At 42.6% G+C, this 20,540-nt stretch overlaps 1 protein-coding gene across 9 annotated transcripts in view; it reads left to right on the top strand.

Moving 5' to 3' along the window:
• GOLGA4 (golgin A4) overlaps nt 1-20,540 on the top strand; it is a 91,437-nt gene that overhangs the window by 21,444 nt on the left and 49,453 nt on the right. For 4 of the 9 annotated variants that reach the window (XM_084754891.1, XM_084754889.1, XM_084754890.1 and 1 more), the window contains exons 3-11: nt 1,624-1,722; nt 4,832-4,897; nt 9,188-9,499; nt 12,183-12,230; nt 14,453-14,509; nt 17,351-17,449; nt 17,987-18,119; nt 19,764-19,948; nt 20,236-20,319. In XM_084754891.1, coding sequence (XP_084611017.1) covers nt 1,624-1,722; nt 4,832-4,897; nt 9,188-9,499; nt 12,183-12,230; nt 14,453-14,509; nt 17,351-17,449; nt 17,987-18,119; nt 19,764-19,948; nt 20,236-20,319 — 1,083 coding nt within the window. Of the gene's footprint in view, nt 1-1,623; nt 1,723-4,831; nt 4,898-9,187; nt 9,500-12,182; nt 12,231-14,452; nt 14,510-17,348; nt 17,450-17,986; nt 18,120-19,763; nt 19,949-20,235; nt 20,320-20,540 lie in introns of those variants that run through there. The other 5 variants (XM_084754895.1, XM_084754894.1, XM_084754893.1 and 2 more) reach the window with 3 other exon arrangements.

Raw genomic sequence — 20,540 nt, 5'->3', positions numbered from 1 at the left:
TTAAAGGCATGCGCCACCGCTGCCCTGCCTAAATAATGACATCTTGTAAACTTATACTATGGTGTCCAAAAAAACAGTTGCCACTGAGAGATCTGCAACACCCACAGAGCCTCTATTTAGAGATCACCTGTCTTATATGCACTGATCTTGTGTGCTTGCATATATGTTAGTAATCTGTGCAGTTTTACACATGAATACATATGTAGTCTCTTCCGTCGAGAGGGTCTGGGGAGAAGCTTAGTGGGCACATATGTGTCAAAAGAACTAGTGTTATACATTTTATTTCAGAGCTTTCTTTTGTAAGTACTTTTGATAAAAGAATTTTTCATGTAATATAAGTAATAATAAAGTTGTTTTGTAATTTATCATTCCTATATATTTCAGTGCTGTCTTTTTAAGTATCTAAAGATTTGATCTTAGTACTTAGAAAAGTCATGCTAAGTGTTTGTGGTGCATGCATGCATCGTTAAGCCCACTTCACTGGCAGGCGTGATTGACATAAATGCTATCTGTATTTGGTGTGTGGAGCTCAGTGAGTGGAGGCTGAGTGTAGACCTGTGAAGTGGGCAGTGTTGGGGCTGTAGCTACTATACCACCTCCGCCAGCTCCTCGCGCTTCCTCCTGTCATGATTTGCTGCTCCTGCTGTTGCTGCTGCTGCTGCTGCTGAGGAGGAGGAGGAGCAGGAAGAGGAAGAGAATGGCGTCTAATAAGAGTTAACACAACATCTAAGATGTAGTACTTAGAGAAACTGAAGTGTACAGTATTGTTAGCTGTGTGCATTATTCTCTGTAGATCTTCAAGGCTTCTTCATCACACATTGCTAAAGGTCTGCACTCTTGTGCCCTGTTTGCATTAGAGCAATCTTTATACCACATAGCCAGATATACTGGCTGCCATGGTGCCCACTGCAGATGTTATATGTATGCCAGCTGGCAAGTGGCTTCCAAGTTGGGTTTTGAAATCCTAAACTCACTAGTTCATCCCATTCCTGGTCGTTTTTTAAGGGTGGGAGTGATCATGATGACAATGCTGTGTTGTTTGGGCGGTGGGGTGGTCATGATGGTGCTGTAGTGTTTGGGGTGGGGTGGTCATCATGACAGTGCTGTAGTGTTTGGGGTGGGGTGGTCATCATGATGGTGCTGTAGTGTTTGGGGTGAGGTGGTCATCATGATGGTGCTGTAGTGTTTGGGGTGGGGTGGTCATCATGACGGTGCTGTAGTGTTTGGGGTGGGGTGGTCATCATGATGGTGCTGTAGTGTTTGGGGTGGGGTGGTCATCATGATGGTGCTGTAGTGTTTGGGGTGGGGTGGTCATCATGATGGTGCTGTAGTGTTTGGGGTGAGGTGGTCATCATGACGGTGCTGTAGTGTTTGGGGTGGGGTGGTCATCATGATGGTGCTGTAGTGTTTGGGGTGGGGTGGTCATCATGATGGTGCTGTAGTGTTTGGGGTGGGGTGGTCATCATGATGGTGCTGTAGTGTTTGGGGTGGGGTGGTCATCATGATGGTGGCTGTAGTATTTTGAGTGTTGTGTGCTGTGAGATCACTTTGTAACATGTCATGATCTGTATTTCATCATTTGTTTTGTTTTTGTACCTCTGTTTATTACTCTGACTGAGACAGCTACTAGCCGGGATGGTAGCAGAGCCTGCCTTTCTCTCTGAGTATACTATCTTTGCTTTGGATTCCTCCAAACAACCCAAAACACAGAGTGACAGTGTGGTGAGTCTTTCCACCGCTTTCTGCATTCTCTTGTGAGGAATCACAGCATTTGGGCAGCTCTAGCAGCTAGTCTCACGTGGCTTATCACTTCCCTCAGAGTGTCTTCTGTGTTGTGTTGCTAACCATGCCCTAAAATCTCAGAGAACTAGTTGCTGAGTTTGGCGGTGAACTGCTTCCTGACAACACTAACAGCATCACAATACCATTCCCCTTCCCACTAACGGAGCAGAGCCGCCTTCACTGGATGGAACTAGCGTCCCTTGGAAATGTTTTCTCATTCTCAAAAACCAGTATGTGTGGTTAGAAATCCATTTTACTCTTGGGAGGAAGCAAAGAGTGTTTGAAATGTGCCTGACATTTTTAAAGGAAAACAATGCATTGTATAAATCAGTAATTAGTAACATTGCATAGGTAGATAGATTATATTATAGCATGTTCATTTCTTTATTTTGAAATAAAGGTAAGAAGTAAGTACAAAGCATATTGTGCTTCGTAACTTTATTAATTTTTTGAGTATGAAAAGAAACAGTTGTCTCTTTTTTATGAGTGAATTCACTTAATTTTAACTTTATGTGTGATTTATTTGGGGAAAGCAGACATTTTCTATTTGAAGTATCTGGTGAACTGATGATTTAATAATGTAGCAGTTTACTTACTCAGGAGGATGGCTGAACTGGGTTTGTAGATTTTCCAAGTGTTGAGAATTGGCTTAACTTGGTAGCCAGTGGCAGAAACAGAGCATTTGTGTTCTTACATCAGTGGGCAGTGAAGGCTTGGTGTGCACACCGCCAACAGTGGGCTTCAGTTTCATTCTAAACTTGTGTCTAGAGAAGCAAGGAGCTCAGGGTGATTAGGTGTCAAATGACTAGATGACGTTTAGAAAGCTGCTCTCTCTCTCTCCCTCTGGGTACAAGGAATGCAATACTTATTGTTTACAAACATATTTGTGGCTGAATCAGGAGTCTTAGTACATAGACTTACCAGTTTACTTAAAAGAAAGGAAGGAAGGAAGGAAGGAAGGGAAGAGAAAGAAAGGAAAGGAACATATGCTGTACACCGCATATAGGACTAATGGAAACTTCAAAGGCACACCTGTCATGAGTACAGTATAAAAATAATTTCAGTTCATCGTCTATTTTAAAAAATGTTATAAGGTAAAAATGAGTGCTATAAATTATTTAGAAATAAACTTTAGTAGACTAGAAAACTAATCTTACATAAGTTTTATATGCTCATGATTGAAAACTGCATTTCTCCATGAGACAAAGGGAAACCAGAATAGTTATTTGGTGTCATAATAAAGATTTAGTGGGATTAAGTACAAGTTCACCACGAGCTGAGTTTTCCTTAATTTAGTTTTTTTTTCTTCAAGGTTTGTATTTATTTATTGGGGGTGGGCAGGGGCTCTGGCTCTGGCTCTGGCTCTCCTATGTAGAACATGTTGGCCTTGAATTCACAGAGACCCTCCTGCTTTTCTAGTTAAAAGCATATGCTGCCCCAAACAGGGCTTTATTTAATTTAGCTTTAAAAACATATTTCTCTGGTCATTCTTAAATACAGCTGTATCTTTAGTGCTCAGCAGCCAAAAAATGGTAATAAAAATTGAACAGGTATAATTGAAAAGATTGCAGAAAAATGAAAAAAAATATAAACAAAGACAGGTTTGTCAGAGAAGCCCTAGTATGTCTAGTCAGCTGAGCAGGCTTCCTGTTGTCTGAGAACTCCCTCTAGGGAAAGTGTTGGTGACCCAGAGCCTCATTGTGTGGAGTGAGTTCCTGTGCTTAGGGCAGTGCCTAGGCAGTGATTTAGCAAGCGTTTGTAGTGCGCTTACTATGAGGCAGCATCAGGTATTGGGCACCAGGAGAGGAATACTGTGTCCTGCCCTCTTGCAGCTGGTGGCAGAGCTGTCGCTGTGTGTAGAGCAGTGCTGCAGAAGGTGCAGTGTTGCAGCATAGAGGGGGTTGGCTCCACAGCTGAGCCAGATGGGGCTTCACAAGCAAGGACCACAGCAGAAAGGAGAACTCCGCAGACAGTGGCAACACCTCAAGCACTGCTTATGGAGAGCCCCGACTTCCGTTCACACAGTGCATTAGGCCGGTGCTCTTTAGACAGACTACTTACTTGGCTATGTAATACAGTATTTACATTTAAAAATGTTTCCAGAGCTAGGCATGGTTATGCATGCCTGTAATCTCACCACTCAGGAAGTGAGGGAGGGAAGATCAGAGTTCACGGCCAACCTCAGGAACTTAGTGAATTTAAGACTAGTTTGGACTTTGCGAGACCCCGACTCAAAACAAACAAGTCACCCGTTTCTCCTTTTATCTTTACTTGGGTTATCTGTAAAGGAAGAAGCTGGGGCAGTGCCTGCTGCTGCACATGGTACAGTGCCGTGTGTAAAGCAAGTGGTGATTGCCTCATGAGCTCTTTCTGTAGTGGTAGGGACTGGAGAGGCAGTGCACTGTACACACAGTGTAGACTTCTGAAGCTCAGACCGTCCTGGGCCTACCTCTGCAGTCCACCGCATGAGGTAACCAGCAGCTCTCCCTTGGAGCAGTGGGCTCACCAACAGAAGGAAACAAAAAGCCAGTATGTGTGGAAGAAACTTTCCTGAAAATGTTTACATTAGTTTCATTTAAGTTGCTGGCTTCAAGTGAATGAAGCATTTTGATATTTTATTTTTATAAGTTTGCCCAGATAATCTTAATTTGAATGTGGTTTTCCTGTAGGGAGCAGTTGACATGACTTCTTTCTGGTAGTTTTCTGTTTGAGTGAGCTTTGCCTATTGACTCCCTGATGCTGATTTTTGCCATGGGGACAGAATTGGGGACATGAGGGGAAGAGCTCCCCTAATGTGATTAGCTCCACATTAGCTAAAAAAAAATTGCTACACACTAATCTTTGCTATTTAGTTTCTTTCTTCTTTAATTTTTTTTATAGCAAAGTGATTTAATAAAATACTTAACTATACTACCTTCACCCTGCATGAAAATGTTCTAATAAACAATTACTAATTTTGTTCAGTAGATCATAGTGTCTACTGTGTCTCAATATTTTGTTTTTAAGCGTTTCCTGTTCTCTTTTTAATGATATTCTTTCTTGTTTTTAGAATGCATCCACTCCAGCTACAAAATCTCCAGATGGTGTTAATAGAAGTGAATCATCTTCTCCTCAGGTTTGTTACTAATTTATTAAAATGTCAGGCCTTCAGAGTGTTGGCCTGCCTGTTGTTACTAGTATGTGACTGCCTGGAAAGGGTGTTTTAAAGGCTTGCTCTGAGACACATGACAGCTTTGCAGGAGAGGCTGTTACTGCTCCCATTTGCAGACAGGGCGTGGTGCAACACTGTAACTTCTTGTACCCCACTCGGTTTAACTACCTGACCCTTGCCACTTTACGAATACAGGTTGGCCCTCAGGAAGTAACATCTCTGGTCTAGCGAGTTCTGTCAGTAGAATGATAGCTATATCAAAAGGTCCCAGCCTGCGGATTTTCCTTTATAGTGTCTGTTATCAGCCCTACTGAGTCTCAGAAAAGCCAAATTCAAGCAATAATAATTGAAAATTAATAGTATCAAATTTTAATATCTGTAGAAAAGTATGGCACATTCACCCCATAAATACACCTTTCTACTCAGGGCAGACAAAGGGCTCAGCAGGTAAAGGTGCTTGCCATGAAGTCTGATGACCTGAGTTTGATTCCTGGGAGCCACAGGTGCAGGGAGGGGACTGACCCCCGCAAGTTGTCTTCTGACGTATTTGCTTTGTATCCTGATGTGCCCAAATAAATTAATAGATATAATAAAAAATTAAAAATAAAAATTCCATAGACACAGAAGTTATTAGTGCTCTAAAGGCCCTTGGCTTCCTCCTGGTCCCTTGCCTCATCCTCAGGGGTCACCACTATTCTTGCTTCTAGACTGCAAATTAACATGGCTGTTTTATATGTAAAGTGACGAGTCCCGGCCTGCAGGGCAGATCAAATCAGGGTTCACCTGAAAGAGGGAGTGCGGATTGAAAGTAGGGTACAGAGACGCAAGAAATAACGAGTCAAGTTGGGAAATTTCAGATCAAGACTCACTAATTATTTATTTATTTATTTTTAAGATATTTATTATATGTACGGTATTTTGTCTGCATGTACACCTGCAGGCCACAAGAGGGCACCAGATCCATTATAGATGGTTGTGAGCCACCATGTGGTTGCTGGGAATTGAACTCAGGACATCTTGAAGAGGAGCCAGTGCTCTTAACCTCTTAGCCATCTCTCCAGCCCCCCTCAAGACTCACTTTAATGCAGACAAGTAAGACTTTATATAGCAAGGTCAATAGGATGTATTCTGATCCTTTTCTCCTTAGCTCCCAGGAAGAACACAATAGCCTGAATAGCTCTCTGTAAGAACTTCCTATTACTGAGTAGCTCCCTGAAAGGATTTCCTTAACCCTTTGGGTGTTTCTCAGTAGGGACTTCCCCACTTCTTTCAAAGTTAAATAGTCCAAGGATGTCCAAAGACCTCCTCCGGCAAAGCTCAGCAACTGGAAGGTCACAGAGTGCAACCCAAGCATGGGATTTCTGACATGGCAGAATTTAGCAGGGCTCCCCACAGTAAAGGTGTCTGGTTTCCTGCTTGCCTGTTCACCTTTCCCTGCCTCCCTCCGTCCCTCCCTCCATCCCTTCCCTTCTCCCTCCCACCCCTTCTTCCTGCCTTCCATTTCTTTAGATCAGTGGTTCTCAACCTGAGGGTCACAAATCCTTTGGGAGTCTAATGACTCTTTCATAGGGGTTGTATATCAGATATCCTGCACATGATATATTTACATTATGATTATTAGTAGTAGCAAAATTACAGTTATGAAGTAGCAACAAAAATAATTTTATGATTGGAGTCATCACAACATGAGGAGCTGTATTAAAGGGCCACAGTGTTAGGAAGGTTAAAAATGACTGGCTTAGACAGCCTTGCATCTCACCTTGGCTGGTCTAGAATGTACTACGTAAGCCAGGCTGGCTTCAAACTAGCAGCGGCCCTCCTTCTGTCTCTTGAGTACTGAAGCGACAGTGTGAGCCACCATGCCCAGAATGCCTGGCTTCTTTTGTTTTATACTCTATGAGATTTATCTACATTGTTACTTTGATTTCGCACCATTTCATTGCTTTCTAGTATTCCATTGGTGAATAAGATTGTTGGCTGGTATTCCAATGGTGAATAAGACAGTTTAAAAAAGAATCCCTTTATTAATTGGCTAATTTGATTTGGGGTTCATTTTTTAAAAAAGATTTATTTATTATTTGTACAGTACGTATTCTGCCCACATGTGTGCCTTTAGGCCAGAAGAGGGTACCAGATCTCACTATAGATGGTAGTGAACCACCATGTGGTTGCTGGGAATTTTACTCAAGACCTTTGGAAGAACAGAAAGTGTTCTTAACTTTTGAGCCATCTCTCCAGCCCCTTGGGGTTCATTTTGAATAGTGTCTTTTGTTGACCATGTACACATTTTGTTGGTGTAGGTGTAGGGATGCAGCTGCTGGTTCAGAGAGGGTGCTTCTGTTCAGCTTCAGCCACAGCTGTGCTTGCTCCCCATCCTTGTGCTCTGTGTTACCATAGTTTTCATTAACAATCTTCTGGATGGGGTGGGGTGGGGCTGAGGAGGGGGTTTGCACTTCTACAAAGCCTGGGTGTGGTGTGAAGAAAGAATGGAAGGTAGGTGTCAGGTGAAAGTCGTATCTGCCTTAAGTGAGCTTAAGTTCTTAACACAGATTAGTTTATTATTCCTCACAACCACCTTAGGGAAAGGGGGCTTCTGGTTCATTGTAGACAGCTAGAGACCGGCAGAATGAGGCTGTGTCAATACCTACTGCGGAAAAGGTGAGTCAGGCCCCATAGCTAAAGCCCTGAGTTCTCGTAACCAGAAGGGCACGTGCTCTGCCCGTGAGCTCGTCCACCATGGTGAGGAGTCTCTAGTTTCTCCCCTTACTTTTGTTTGAAGCTGCATCTCTTTTCATTGCCTGTCTCTTCGTAGGAATTGTTGCTGCACGTTGTATTAAGTCACTCAGTTTTGCAGTAGTCATGTAGATTGGATGGCATCATTGTCGTCATCGTCATTGTCTTTTCCACCCCCATTTTACAGAGGAGGAAACAGGACTGTTGGCTTAGGGACCTGTTCAAGGTCTGTAGAACAACAGATGCGCTGGGATTTGGGCTATGGTGAGATTGACTCCCGCTGAAGGCACTAGTCACTCTCTTGAGAAGAGGCTGAGGCAGAGTGGGGCACACTTGCCAGAATGTGTAGGCCCTGTGGTCCTCCCAGCTCCAAGAGTGAACAATAAAGCCACTGCCAGTCAGAGTCGGCATGGTGGTTAAGATGATTAGGATTTACAGGTGCAGGCGTTGACAGTTCATTAGCTTCTGGAGACACTGAAATATCACATGTGCTTTGTTTGTCTATCCTAGGGTCTTTATATGGATGCTGTGTGTCAGGGAACTGAAAGCAGTTTTTCAGGTGGGCCACAAGTGACTGGTAATTGCCAGCAAAAGAAGGTCTTAGATTTTGTACAGGGAGCATTCCACCATGAGGGTAAAACTTGCACATTATGAAAACAAACTAGAAAGTACAGAATAATATAACAACAACAACAAAAAAACTGAACACACCCAAAATTCTTCCACAAGAAGACACTGTTTACTTCTGCATATGCCTGTCCTTCGTGACTTGTTCTAATGGCATCTGTGAAAATATAAATAGAAATTAAAACATATTTATAAACAAGACAAAATGAGTTCATGGTATGCACACTGCTTTCTAACGTAATCTTTTCCATTTAGTAGTGCATTGTTAGCTTGTGTATACACTCCTCAGTGTGTTCTCTGAGGTGAACAAACCAGCCTGAGTTCACAGGACAGGGCTCCAGTAGAGCTGTGTGTCACTGGTCTACTCTGTTCCATACCTTTTCTAAAGGAAACTGCCTCATTAGTGCATTACCCTCTCCACAGCCCATTTTCCTTTTTGTTGAAAAGAATGATCTGGAATCACTAAGTCCATGAAGACTCACCAGATAAAGTAGACTTGAATTGAGCTCCTGCCTCACACTTCACTCTGGATGTCAACACTTTAAGCATGGTGTGCTCTAAAGAATCTAGCAAGCGAGTGTGAGGGACTCTGCAGCATCTCTGCAGGGTCAGCCCAGAAACGTGCTTCCCTTTGTACAGATGGGCAAACTGAAGGGCAGTGACTTAGTGAGGGCACTGGTACTGCTAGGCAATGGCCCGAGAGTTCTCTGATTGCAGGTCCAAACCTTGTACAGAAATTGCCAGTGTCTTTCATTGCTCAGACACAGTGTTTTGTATTACTTACCTGGAATGCAAATTGAATCATTAGAGCTGTTGCCAGACCCCTGCTGGTGACGGTGTAGTAGATGTCGGAATTGTGTATTTTAACTCCTGCTCTGTTGGCTTTGGTTACAGTCAGGTGACACACAGACTTTTGCACAGAAGCTCCAGCTCCGAGTACCTTCAGTGGAGTCTCTGTTTCGAAGTCCCATAAAGGAATCTCTATTCCGGTCTTCTAAAGAGTCTTTGGTCCGAACATCTTCCAGAGAGTCCCTGAACCAACTTGACCTGGACTGTTCTGCTGCCACCTTTGACCCACCTTCTGACATGGAGAGCGAGGCTGAAGACACACCAGGGAATTCAGACAGTCTCAACAGAGAGCAGCTGCTTCAGCGGTTGCGAAGAATGGAGCGAAGCTTAAGTAGCTACAGAGGGAAGTACTCAGAGGTAGGAGTACTGACCGCGTGCCGCACACAGAACACGCCCGCTCTCACCTGAGCCTGAGGGCAGGGAGTCTGGCAGGGCCTAGTTCAAATCTTCCTGTGGTCCAGGTGCCTTTAGTAGGCTGACGTTTTGGAGGTTATGTGTATAGCCTTCTAGTTCTCACATTCTCTGCAGTGTCTATGGACACCTAGGGCCAAGGTAATTTTCTTTCTTTTCTCTAGTCCCCCATGATCCTCGTAGCTGACTAGAGTACCTTCAAAATGACCGTGGCTTACACACTTTGATGACTCCAAAGATTTGGCTCATTTTCATTGTACCAATATTTAAGTTAAAAATTTTCATTGTGTGTGTGTGTGTGTGTGTGTGTGTGTGTGTGTGTGTGTGTGTGTGAATGTGTGCCATAGCACATGGGAGGAGAAGTTAGAGAAAATCTTGTGGGTGTTGGTTCTCTCAGTCTACCATATAGATAGCATGGATTGAACTCAGGCACTTCGTGACCTGGCCACAAATGCCCTTACCACTGAGCCATGTTGCCAGGCTCTGTTTTTATCTTTTTAGACACTTAAATTTTTGCCTAACATGACTCTAAAAAATTTAAATTTTATTTTATGTATGGGTATTTTGTGTGTGTGTGTGTGTGTGTGTGTGTGTGTGTGTGTGTGTGTGTGTGTACACGTGTGTGTGCACCACTTATATGCTTGGTGCCCAGAAGAGAGTATCAGATGCCCTGCAACTGGAGTTATGATGCAGTCAGCTGTGTACTGCCATGTGCATGCTGGGAATTGAACCAGGGTCCTCTCAAAGCTTAAGAGCTTAAGAGCAACCACTGAGCCATCTCTCTAGCCTTGAATCTTACAGCTAGTAAATCTTTAAAGACTCACTTTGTTTGGTGTAAGGGAGGAAGTAAAAAGTGCTTTCCTTTTTTGTTTTGTTTTGTTTTTGTTTTTTCCTTTTTTGTTTTTTATTTGTTTGGTTTTGGTACTTTGTTTGCCTCCCTTGAGTCTCTTTCTGTCAGGTGCAGTTAAGAAATTCTTCTTTGCTCGCTTACCTCTCTCCCTCCTCCTCTTTCTTCCTCTCTTCTTTGTCTCTCTCTCTCTCTCTGTACCCTCCCCCTTTCCTTCTCTCCCCATGCTCATTTAATTAACTTCTCCATATCTAATTTAAAAAGACAGAAAGAGAGAAAGAGAGAAAGAAATTCTTCTCCACACTCAGGGAGGCAGAGGCAAGTGGATCGCTGTGAGTTCTAGGCCAGCCTGGTGTACAAAGCAAGTCCAGGACGGCCAAGGCTACACAGAAAAACTCTGTCTTGCAAAACAAAGAGAAAAGCAAAAAGGAAGGAAAAATTCTTCTTCAGGAAATATTTTGTGTTTATGGCTTTTGTTGTCCATACTCAATATACATCATTTTATTTTGACATGGCTAATAAATCAACATCACATTCAATTTTAATAAATATTAAATAAATATTAAACTACAGCCACAGAGCAGTCGGCGGAACCTGTACTTTGTTCTCAGTCACCGCGGGTGGTCTCCAGTCTAGGCTATAGTAGAGTCAAGCAGCTGTCCAGGAATAAGGAGGCTTTGTAACCTTTGCCTGTCCCTTTCATGGCTGCTCTAGGCAGCTGGGTGGCTCCTAACTCAGGAGCTGCTCTTCCTCACACCCCGCCTCTGTTTTTGAACACAGTAACCTTTTCAGCCTACAGCTAACAAGGGGGGCCCTGCTCCTAATCCTTAGGCCTCTTCCTAGACTCCCTTCTCCTTCACACAGCTGACTGCCTCTTGACTCCAGCATCAGCAGTGACATTTAGGAGCACACATCATCTCTCCAGGGAAAATGGAGACGTATTTACTAGGCCATGCTTCCCAGAGCTGCGCTGTAGATCCCAGGAGCGCACTGAACACCAGGTCAGCTGTGTGAGGCGTACAGGGCAAAGAGATGTTACTCAGCCAGGCAGTGCTGGCGCACACCTTTAATCTCAGCACTGGGAGGCAGAGGCAGATAGTTCAGGGCCAGCCTGGTCTACAGAATGAGTTCCAGGACAGGCAAGACTACACAGAGAAACCCTGTCTTAAAAAAAAACAAAAAACCAATGTCATTTCATCACTTCATCAAGTTGTGTTAGAGTGTTTATTCTATTTAGGATTGTTAATTTTTATCTGTTAGTTATGCATTTCCTTCCTTAGATTTTTATTATTATAATCTTTAATGTTGTAGTCCAAAAAAAAAAATCACCTAGAGAGTTTTTTAAAAGCAGATTCCTGTCTCCCCACCATAGTCCTTAATTCTCAGTGAGTCAGTTGAGTCAGTTTTGGGTTAGGTCCTGGAATTTCTTTCTAGCCAACAGCTGCACAATGCTGTTGGTTGCAGATGTAGTTAGTCTGTGACTATAGTTGGGTAGCCTTTTACCTTCAGGCAAGTTGGCTGCAGTTCTCACCTATAAATTAGATGTTGAAATCTAAAGATGTATGTGGAAATTCACTGACTTATAGTAAATTTACAGCTTGTATTTTAGAAACAGACTTGCTGTGTTATTAGTTTTGTTATGGATTGAATTAAGGTTAATTGTCTTTATAGGACTCTTCTGATTGGTGCTTGATGTTTTTATAAAGAGAAAAGTTTTAGCAGCAGTTAGCATAATGAACTGTATTTATTGTAAATAACTAATGTTATCTTGGTTTGTTTTAGCTTGTCACTGCGTATCAGACTCTTCAGAGAGAGAAGAAAAAGCTACAAGTAAGTGATTTATTGACCGTTGTTGAGTCATATGTGATTTTAAAGTTAGAAAAGTTCTCATAGGAATATTAACCCTCTTTTTATCTGTCTGTTTATTTTTTTATTTGTTCATTTATTTATTTATTTTTGAGACAGGGTTTCTCTGAGTAGCTTTGGCTGTCCTGCACTCACTCTGTAGACCAGGCTGGCCTCAAACTCACAGTGATCCACCTGCCTCTACCTCCTAAGCATTGGGATTAATGGTGTGCGCCACCACACCCAGCTAACCTTCCTTTTAAATTAGTCTGTGTGTTCCAGATTTTACTATTACTAGAGGTTTGACAAAGAGTGGGTTATGGAGGCCCCAGAGATGTTTTCTAGGTAGTACATCCTAGCTCCCTTGAGTTCCAGGTCCCCACTGTAGAAGAGATTTCGATTTAGGACATCTTTCCCTCTTTGGAGCACTTTCCCTGCTGCTTCGGTCTGCAGGGGTGCCCCTTGTTAGTGTACAGACATTCTGAGCTCTACGAGTGCTTTCAGGTACTCAGTACTTGGGACTGTTCCCAGGCACCAGCTGCTGCTGCCTTGGATATAGCGTTACATGAAACTATACAGTCTCTAATGAGTAACTTGACTTTTCTAGCGTCCAAGCCCCTTAGCCCTTACAGTGTTGTATAGCCCTTCTCTCTTCAGCTCCATGCGGATTCCTGCCACATGTGTCCCTGGAACTCTTTTGTTTTTGTTTTTGTTTTTTTTGTTTGTTTTTTTGAAGACAGGGTTTCTCTGTGTAGCCTTGGCTGTCCTGGACTTGCTTTGTAGACCAGACTGGCCTGGAACTCACAGAGATCTGCCTGCCTCTGCCTCCCGTGTGCTGGGTTAAAGGTGTGTGCCACCATGCCTGGCTCCTGGAACTCTTCATTGCCCTCTTGTTACTAGTGTTATTGCTGCCAGTCACCATGGCCACCACTGTGCTGCCACTTCAGCCATCTCCCTGCGAGCGGCTCAGCACTTGTAATTAATGATAAAGACCACAAGTAGGCAAGGCAACCCCAGCAGCCAGGACCCTGCTACTGAGTATGATACCAGCACCCAGAACAGCACCAGAAGAACCACACAGTGTGTGTGAACCAGGAGGTGTGGGCGTAGTGTCTGCACCAGCCACAGCAGACCTGCATTCAAACAAGGGACCACATTTATACCATCAGTCCCGCATGGGAGTTAACGGTTGTATTTGCACCAGTCATATGCTTTCTGCTGGGTCATTAGGGCAAACATCCTTTTTTCTGCAAATGGCTTCTGGGCAACTACAGTTTACTTTTTGCTTGTAGGGGCAAAAAGGTTAGGACAAACTAAACCGTTGTAGATAGGACACAGACCGTCAGAAGCCAAAAGCTCCTGAGTGTCTGTGAAGTGCTCAGAGTAAGGGTGCTGTCTGAGGGGTGTCTGGCTTACCGCTTGGCTGATAGTCTTTCATTGACATGGGGTAACAGAGAAGGGTCTAAAGCTGCCAATGTGCCCCATTGCCCCAGCTCCCCACATTTTATCTTCTTTAAAAGAATAAACACTAAAGGTGTTATAATAACAGTTTATCATTAAGTTTAATAGTAGTCTAAAACATTTAAACTCAAAGAAGCAGATCCCTATAATCTGCATTGATAAGCAGACATTTTGTCTACGTGTACCCTCTTATTTGTTTGTTTTTGCTGCTGTTATTAGGCACACAAGTCTGAGAAGCCGCAAGTTGCTCTGTTTCTTTTGTTTTCCTGAGGCAGGGTCTCTGTCAGCAGCTTCCTGATTCTCTAGGACTTGATTTCTTTTTAATGGACAGTTACTAATTTAACTATCTGTAATGCTGTTCATGGAAATTAGATTTTTTTTTTAAAAGAAAAGCTATTTTACATAAACCTTTACAATGGATAATGATAATTAACAGGATCTGTGTACACTTATGAGTGAAATCATTTGCTTCTGAAGTTTGAGCTTACAAATTTTCTGTTGTTCAAGTTAGCATATAGTTTAGTTTGTAATGTGACGTCCACATCTGTACACTTTAGCAGATGTAACTACTCACATGGCCAGGAGTCAGAGGACTTCTGTGCCATCATAAGTTAGTTCAACAGATTTCCTGTGTCAACATAGCCTCGGGTTTGTTTTTGTTTGTTTGATTGATTGATCTTGTTTTGATTTTTACTTTTTTGCATGAATTTGCTATATAGATATCTAACTTTTTTTTTTAATTAAAGGGTATATTGAGTCAGAGTCAAGATAAATCACTTCGGAGAATTTCAGAATTAAGAGAGGTAAGTTTAGTGATTTGAGAACAGTAATTGAACCTCTTAGTTTAGTAGAGGTTTCACATGCAAGGCTGGCCTTATGTGTACTAGGAAGTGACACTGGTTCCAACAAGCCCAGCTCTGAGCTCACACACCATCTCTGTAGTTCTGTCTGTGTGGTTTTCCTATACAGGATGTTGAAATTAATGAAATAAAATAGTAAGTCTGCAGTGTTTGTAGCTGGTGTCAACTCCCAAGGCTAACTTGTCCCCACTGCTAAAGAGTCTAGATTTCCTTTTGCCTTTCCTAGTCGACATGGTGGCTGTGGTGCACTAAAATGACTTGCAGTTTGGAGTGGTGATTTTTTTTTTCTAGGGTTTGATTGAGCTCCTTAATGCCACTCTGTGGGCAGCATTTTACCTTTGCAGTGAGCCCCAGTGAGGAGGCTTTTCAGACACTTGGACAGTGCTGGTCTCCTGCTCCTCTGCTTTGTCCTGCCTGGAGCCTAGCAGCAAGCTTTCTGCACAGCTGCTTTAGTGCTGCTCAGGATGTCTTGTTGCCTGGTTTCCTCATAGTGTTCTTCATGGGCTTCAGTTTTATTTTAAAAGCTTTGAGGCCAGGGATTTCAGGACAAATAAGAGTTTTGAATTCTATGTATTCTTGGTAGACTTTTGTGGAATTTATCAGTTCAAGATATATGATGTGTTAAAAGTACAAATATGTTTTAAAAGTAGTAGATTGGTAAATTTACAAATAGCAATTTTTAGTGTAAGTCTGGGAATCTAGCTTAGTGGTAGACTAGTACTGAGAAGGTAGAGGAAGAGAGGGAGGTGGGGAGGGAGAGAGGGAGGGGAAGAAAAGTCAAGCTAAGTTTTTGTGGAGCAGAGCATTCTCTTTGAGGATCAAGTCATCACAGCCCTGTTGTCCTCAGAGCATTTGTTATTTTTAAGGACATATTGTCCATATTACTCATATATGAATTTCTTGTGTCACATTATTGTTTCATTTATATTAAAATTATGTTTAATTTCTAGTCTCTTGTTACATTTTGTATATACCCAGTTCTTACTGTTTTGTCCTTTAAAACATTCTAAACACCAAGAATAACCATTGATCCTTGTCACACAGATAATGGTAGTCATTCTTCCATGTTTTGAACTAGTACCCTAGAAGAATTATTTCTCCCTATGCTGTGAATTGATGGAGGAGGGACAAAGCCTCACCCTAGTATTCCCAAGTCTGCATTGCTGGTTTGACTTGGAAGACAGCTGGTGCTGGAGAGTGTCAGCTGAGGGTGCAGCAAAGCTGGTCAGGGGAGAAATCATCTGGAAGTTTTTTCAAGCTACAAGAACCATTGTTTTTCTTAGAGGGACAAACAATGTCTCTTTTCTTTAATGTATTATTCCTTTTTCTTGCATTTTGGGAATAATAATAAATGAAGGGAAAAATAAATAAGTAAATAAATAAATAAATAACCAATTCTGTTTGGGACAAGAAATTCACTGTCTAGGTTTATGTACTTAATGATTAGATACACCTAGCAATGAATAGCAGACTTGTTTGAATTCAGAGGATGGATATTAGAGGTGGGTGCAAGTTTTGAGGCTGTTTATAATGGTATTTTATCTAGAGACACAGAATACTTTTTTTTTTTGTCCTGCTGCATATCATTCTGCTAAGGAGTCCCTCACTGAGGGAGCTATCCTCAAGAAAATGGGGCGTGGACCTCTGCTTTGTTAATAGATGGGTAAGCACATGCGATATTCCTTTTTGCTGCCTGTTAGTGATCTTAGGTGCAGGGAGGAATACAGGGCACTTTTGTATAAGACAGTGCCTTGGTGTTTTGAGAATTAATCAACTTGAAACAGTGCAAGAATCAGAAGTTCCTTGTAAGCTCTTGAGTAGTGTCTAGAGAGACTCTAGCAGATCTGTGAAGACAGATGAAATCAAAGGGCGGTGACATGAGAAACCTCTCCAGAGCCCTGTTGATGGGAATTACAAATCTAGATGCCAACTTCTGGGCTGCGTCCATAGTTGTAGAAGAGAGAACACAAGCATGAGATAGATAGATAGATAGATAGATAGATAGATAGATAGATAGATAGATAGAGATATTCAGTCTTATGCACATGTCAACAAAGTAACTAAAACAATAACTTTGACTGTTTTAAATTTAGGGAGTTGGTGAGATAGCAACCCGAGAACATTAAGGGAGTTTGGTGTCCTAGCTATGTATTCTAGCCTCGAGTCTCTAAGGAATTGTGACTGAGGGAGAAACAGAGAGCACACAACTGTTTGGAAAGGAAAAAGAAGACTGGAGGAGTTAGGAGGATGTGTGGTGAGCAGGTGCCGCGACTGAGGAGGTCATCCTTGTGCCTGGTGCAGCAGAGATAAACATTGCGTTTGGGATTAACCACCTTAAGAAGTAGTATTTGCAGTGATATCAGGAGCTGGAAGTCTTCTTCCTTGCTGGGCGGCCAGTTAGTTCATCCCCTGCCCTGTGCAGCGGGGAGTGTGTGTGACTCAGGCTGCACGGAGGGCGCTGCTGGCGCACTGCTGGCCTGGCTACAGTTTAGTCCCAGGTTGTACTGTGATCTCAAGCCTTCTTTTTCCCTTGTACATTACTATCTGTCATTGCAGTTCTTTAAAAGAATACATTTTCTTTAGAGACCTTTATATTGTTTAAGAAACAAAATTATTTATTGATGTTAAGGTTTTAAATATTAATGTCTTAAACACTAAGGATTCTCTAATGATTCTGTACTTTATCTTAAGAGTGAATCAACTCTGAAACAAAGATGTTGTAAACTTGAAGTTTGTACCTTTTGTTTTATATTGAAAACTATCGTAATACTTTTTATGTTTTAGGAGCTACAAATGGACCAGCAAGCAAAGAAACATCTCCAGGAAGAGTTTGATGCGTGTCTGGAGGAGAAAGATCAGTATATCAGTGTTCTCCAAACTCAGGTAAAAGGGCCAGCAGAGGCACAGGCACCAGGGATATAAAAACGGGTTGTAGCTGGAAAGCTGAAGAATTTCAAATGTCAAGAAAAAAAAACACTTGTTTTAAAACTCTGCTTTTCTTCCATTGTAACAGTGTGTTTTGTTTATTGTACCTTTTGACTGATTGTGGTATCCCCACTAACGGCACATGCAACACACAGCTGTACTGTGCTCACTGTAGTACTATAGTAAACATTGTTCACTCAATTTCTTTCCTTCCTTCCTTCCTTCTTTCTTTCTTTTTGTTATTTGTTTTGTTGTTGTTGTTATTGTTGATTTGTTTTTTTGAGATAGTTTCTCTGTGGAGCCCTGTCTGTCTTGGAATTTGCTCTCGTAGACCATGCTGGCCTGGAACTTAGGAATCTGCCTGCCTCTGCCTCCTGAGTGCTGGGATTAAAGGTGTGCACCACCACCTGGCTTCACTCTATTTCTTACAAATTTTAAAGAAAATACTTCTGTTGTACATTTTTTTTTCTACTAATGAATTTGTTTTTTTTTAAGGTTTCTCTTCTAAAGCAACGATTACAAAATGGCCCAATGAGTGTTGATACACTAAAGCCACTCCCTCCAGTGGAACTGCAGGCAGAGGTGGACGCTGAAAGTGAGAAGACCGAGGATGTCGGGGAGGCAGTGGGTAAGCCCCATTCTTGTCAGATATAACTTAAAAATTAGAGAACAGGATTCAGAGAGTTCAGGACTCAAGCTGATAGAACAGACTGAGGCAGAAGGAAGGTGCCCCTGACCCTAATGTTTTTTTCAAAGATTCAAGTTGGTTTAAAAAAAACAGCAACTGACTTTTTAGCTGGGCAGTGGTGGCATGTGCCTTTAATCCCAGCACTTGGGAGGCAGAGGCAGATGGATCTCTGAGTTTAAGACCAGCCTGGTCTACAGAGTGAGTTCCAGGACTGCCCTGGCCACATCAGAGAAACCCCTGTCTCAAAAAATTGAAAAAGAAAAACAAACAAACAAAAACAGCTGACTTTTTTTCAGAAAAAAAAAAGCAGTTGATTTAAGACTTGAAAATTACATATAATTTAAGGAGAGCTCACTTTTAATAACTGAAGTATATAAATTATGCCACACTATTTCAGGTTTTGAGACAGGGTCTCATGTAACCCAGATCATCCAAGTTGTGATTTTTCTGCCATAGCCTCCCACGTCCAGGCTTGCAGGTTTGTGTCCACACCTGCCTTCAGTCTTGGTGCTCCTACAGAGAGACCACCATAGGCTGGGTCCTGTCAGAGGCACAGGAAGTTGCTGAGCAGCTAGCTGCCTGTGAGCAGTGAACCTACAAGGCTACAGTTCTGTGGGTGTGAAGATACCCTCGTATGCTTAGGAGATAAAGCCTGGAGTAACCAGAGCTGCTTCCAGGAAGAGATCAGAATGTGACTAGAAAGAATGCTTAATAATACTTTTGGGATGGGAGCTTATCATGGCTTGGGATGACTCCCCTCCCCCTGTACCCCCCCCTCCCCACATACTTTGTCTTTTAAGTAGGCTAGATCCAGCTAATGCCAACACCTGTGCCGTTCCAGGGTACGGTTGGACCACTAATGGTGTGAGTTTATACTGGGCATGTTCATGTAAACAGAACTTGAGAGTAGTTTGGAAGAGTGCCACTTGGCTTATTATTAATTATTACTGTTGTCGCTCTCTTTTTTCCTTATTTGTCTCAGAGGATAGTTAGGTTTGGGTAGAAGACAGCTTTGCAAGGACTGGGCCAGTAGCTCAGTGGTAGAGTGTGTGTTTAGCTTGCAGAAGGCTGAACAAAGCTTCCCAAATCCCTGCCCTCCTCACCCCTAAAAAGTGTGCTGTTCCCAGAATCCTCTTGCATTCCTTAAAAAATGTTCATAATTCCATTTCTTTCTTTCTTGCCTTTTCTTTTTCTTTTCTTTTTTCTTTCTTTTTTCTTTTTTCTTTTTTGAGACAGGGTTTCACTGTGTAGTCTTGGCTGCCCTGGACTCACTTTGTAGACCAGGCTGGCCTTGAACTCACATAGATCCACTTGCCTCTGCCTCCCGAGTGCTGGGATTGAAGGCGTGCGCCACCACACCTGGCAATTCTGGTTCTTTTACTTATTGAGTATCTGTGAGTGTTTGTGTGCTGTGATGAGCATAAGGAGGTCAGAGGATTGCTTCCGGTTGTTGTTTCGCTCCACCTTGTGGGTCCTGGGGCTTGAACTTGGGTTATCAAGCTTGCAGCTAGCACCTTCCCCGCTAAGCCGTCTCACTGGTCTGGTCACTTGTGGTCTGCCTGCTTATGCTGCTTTACCCTATAGGAGGTGGAGCTTCCGTTAAAACCCTGGAAATGCTCCAGCAAAGAGTGAAACGTCAGGAGAATCTGCTTCAGCGTTGTAAAGAAACCATCCGGTCTCATAAGGAGCAGTGCGCACTTCTGATGAGCGAGAAGGAAGCCCTGCAGGAGCAGCTGGCTGAAAGGCTGCAGGAGCTGGAGAAGATGAAGGTGAGTGAGCACCGAGCTCTGCTCTGCTTAACTGCAAAGCCAGGCTGCAGGCTCCTGCATGGCCTGTGCCTCCTCTGGGAAGCCGCCTTCACCCCCTGTCCATAGACAGGGTGGAGAGGGGTGTCCTTGTGTGAGCACCCCAGTGCTCTGGGGTTTATAGCATTTACATACGTTTGAGACTTCCTGCATACTCCCCATTAGAGTGTAAGGTTTGTCTAGATTAGATAAGTTCTCATGTGAGGCAAAGCTTCATTAGAGATGGAAATGAATTTCTAAAACTTTTTTAGGAGCTTCATATGGCTGAGAAGACTAAACTTATCACTCAGTTGCGTGATGCAAAGAACTTAATTGAACAGCTTGAACAAGATAAGGTAAAATTCCCAAATGTATGAAATTTGTCAGGGGCCCCCAAATTTGCCTTGAAAGCAGTTAGAAGCATTTATAGATACATCTGCTTTTCAAAATTTTGTAGCTGCTTCCATGAAAACTAATTTTAATTTCTAGATGTGTATGCAGTATTGGCGTTAATAAGCCTGATTCTCTGATGATTCCTTAGTATTAGTCAGCAGTCTTAGCTGGTGACAAAGGAAAC

This window comes from Acomys minous (genome assembly GCF_964271855.1).
Source record: "Acomys minous genome assembly, chromosome: 13".
Taxonomy (NCBI): Eukaryota; Metazoa; Chordata; class Mammalia; order Rodentia; family Muridae; genus Acomys; species Acomys minous.
This window is presented reverse-complemented; position numbering and strand designations above follow the sequence as displayed.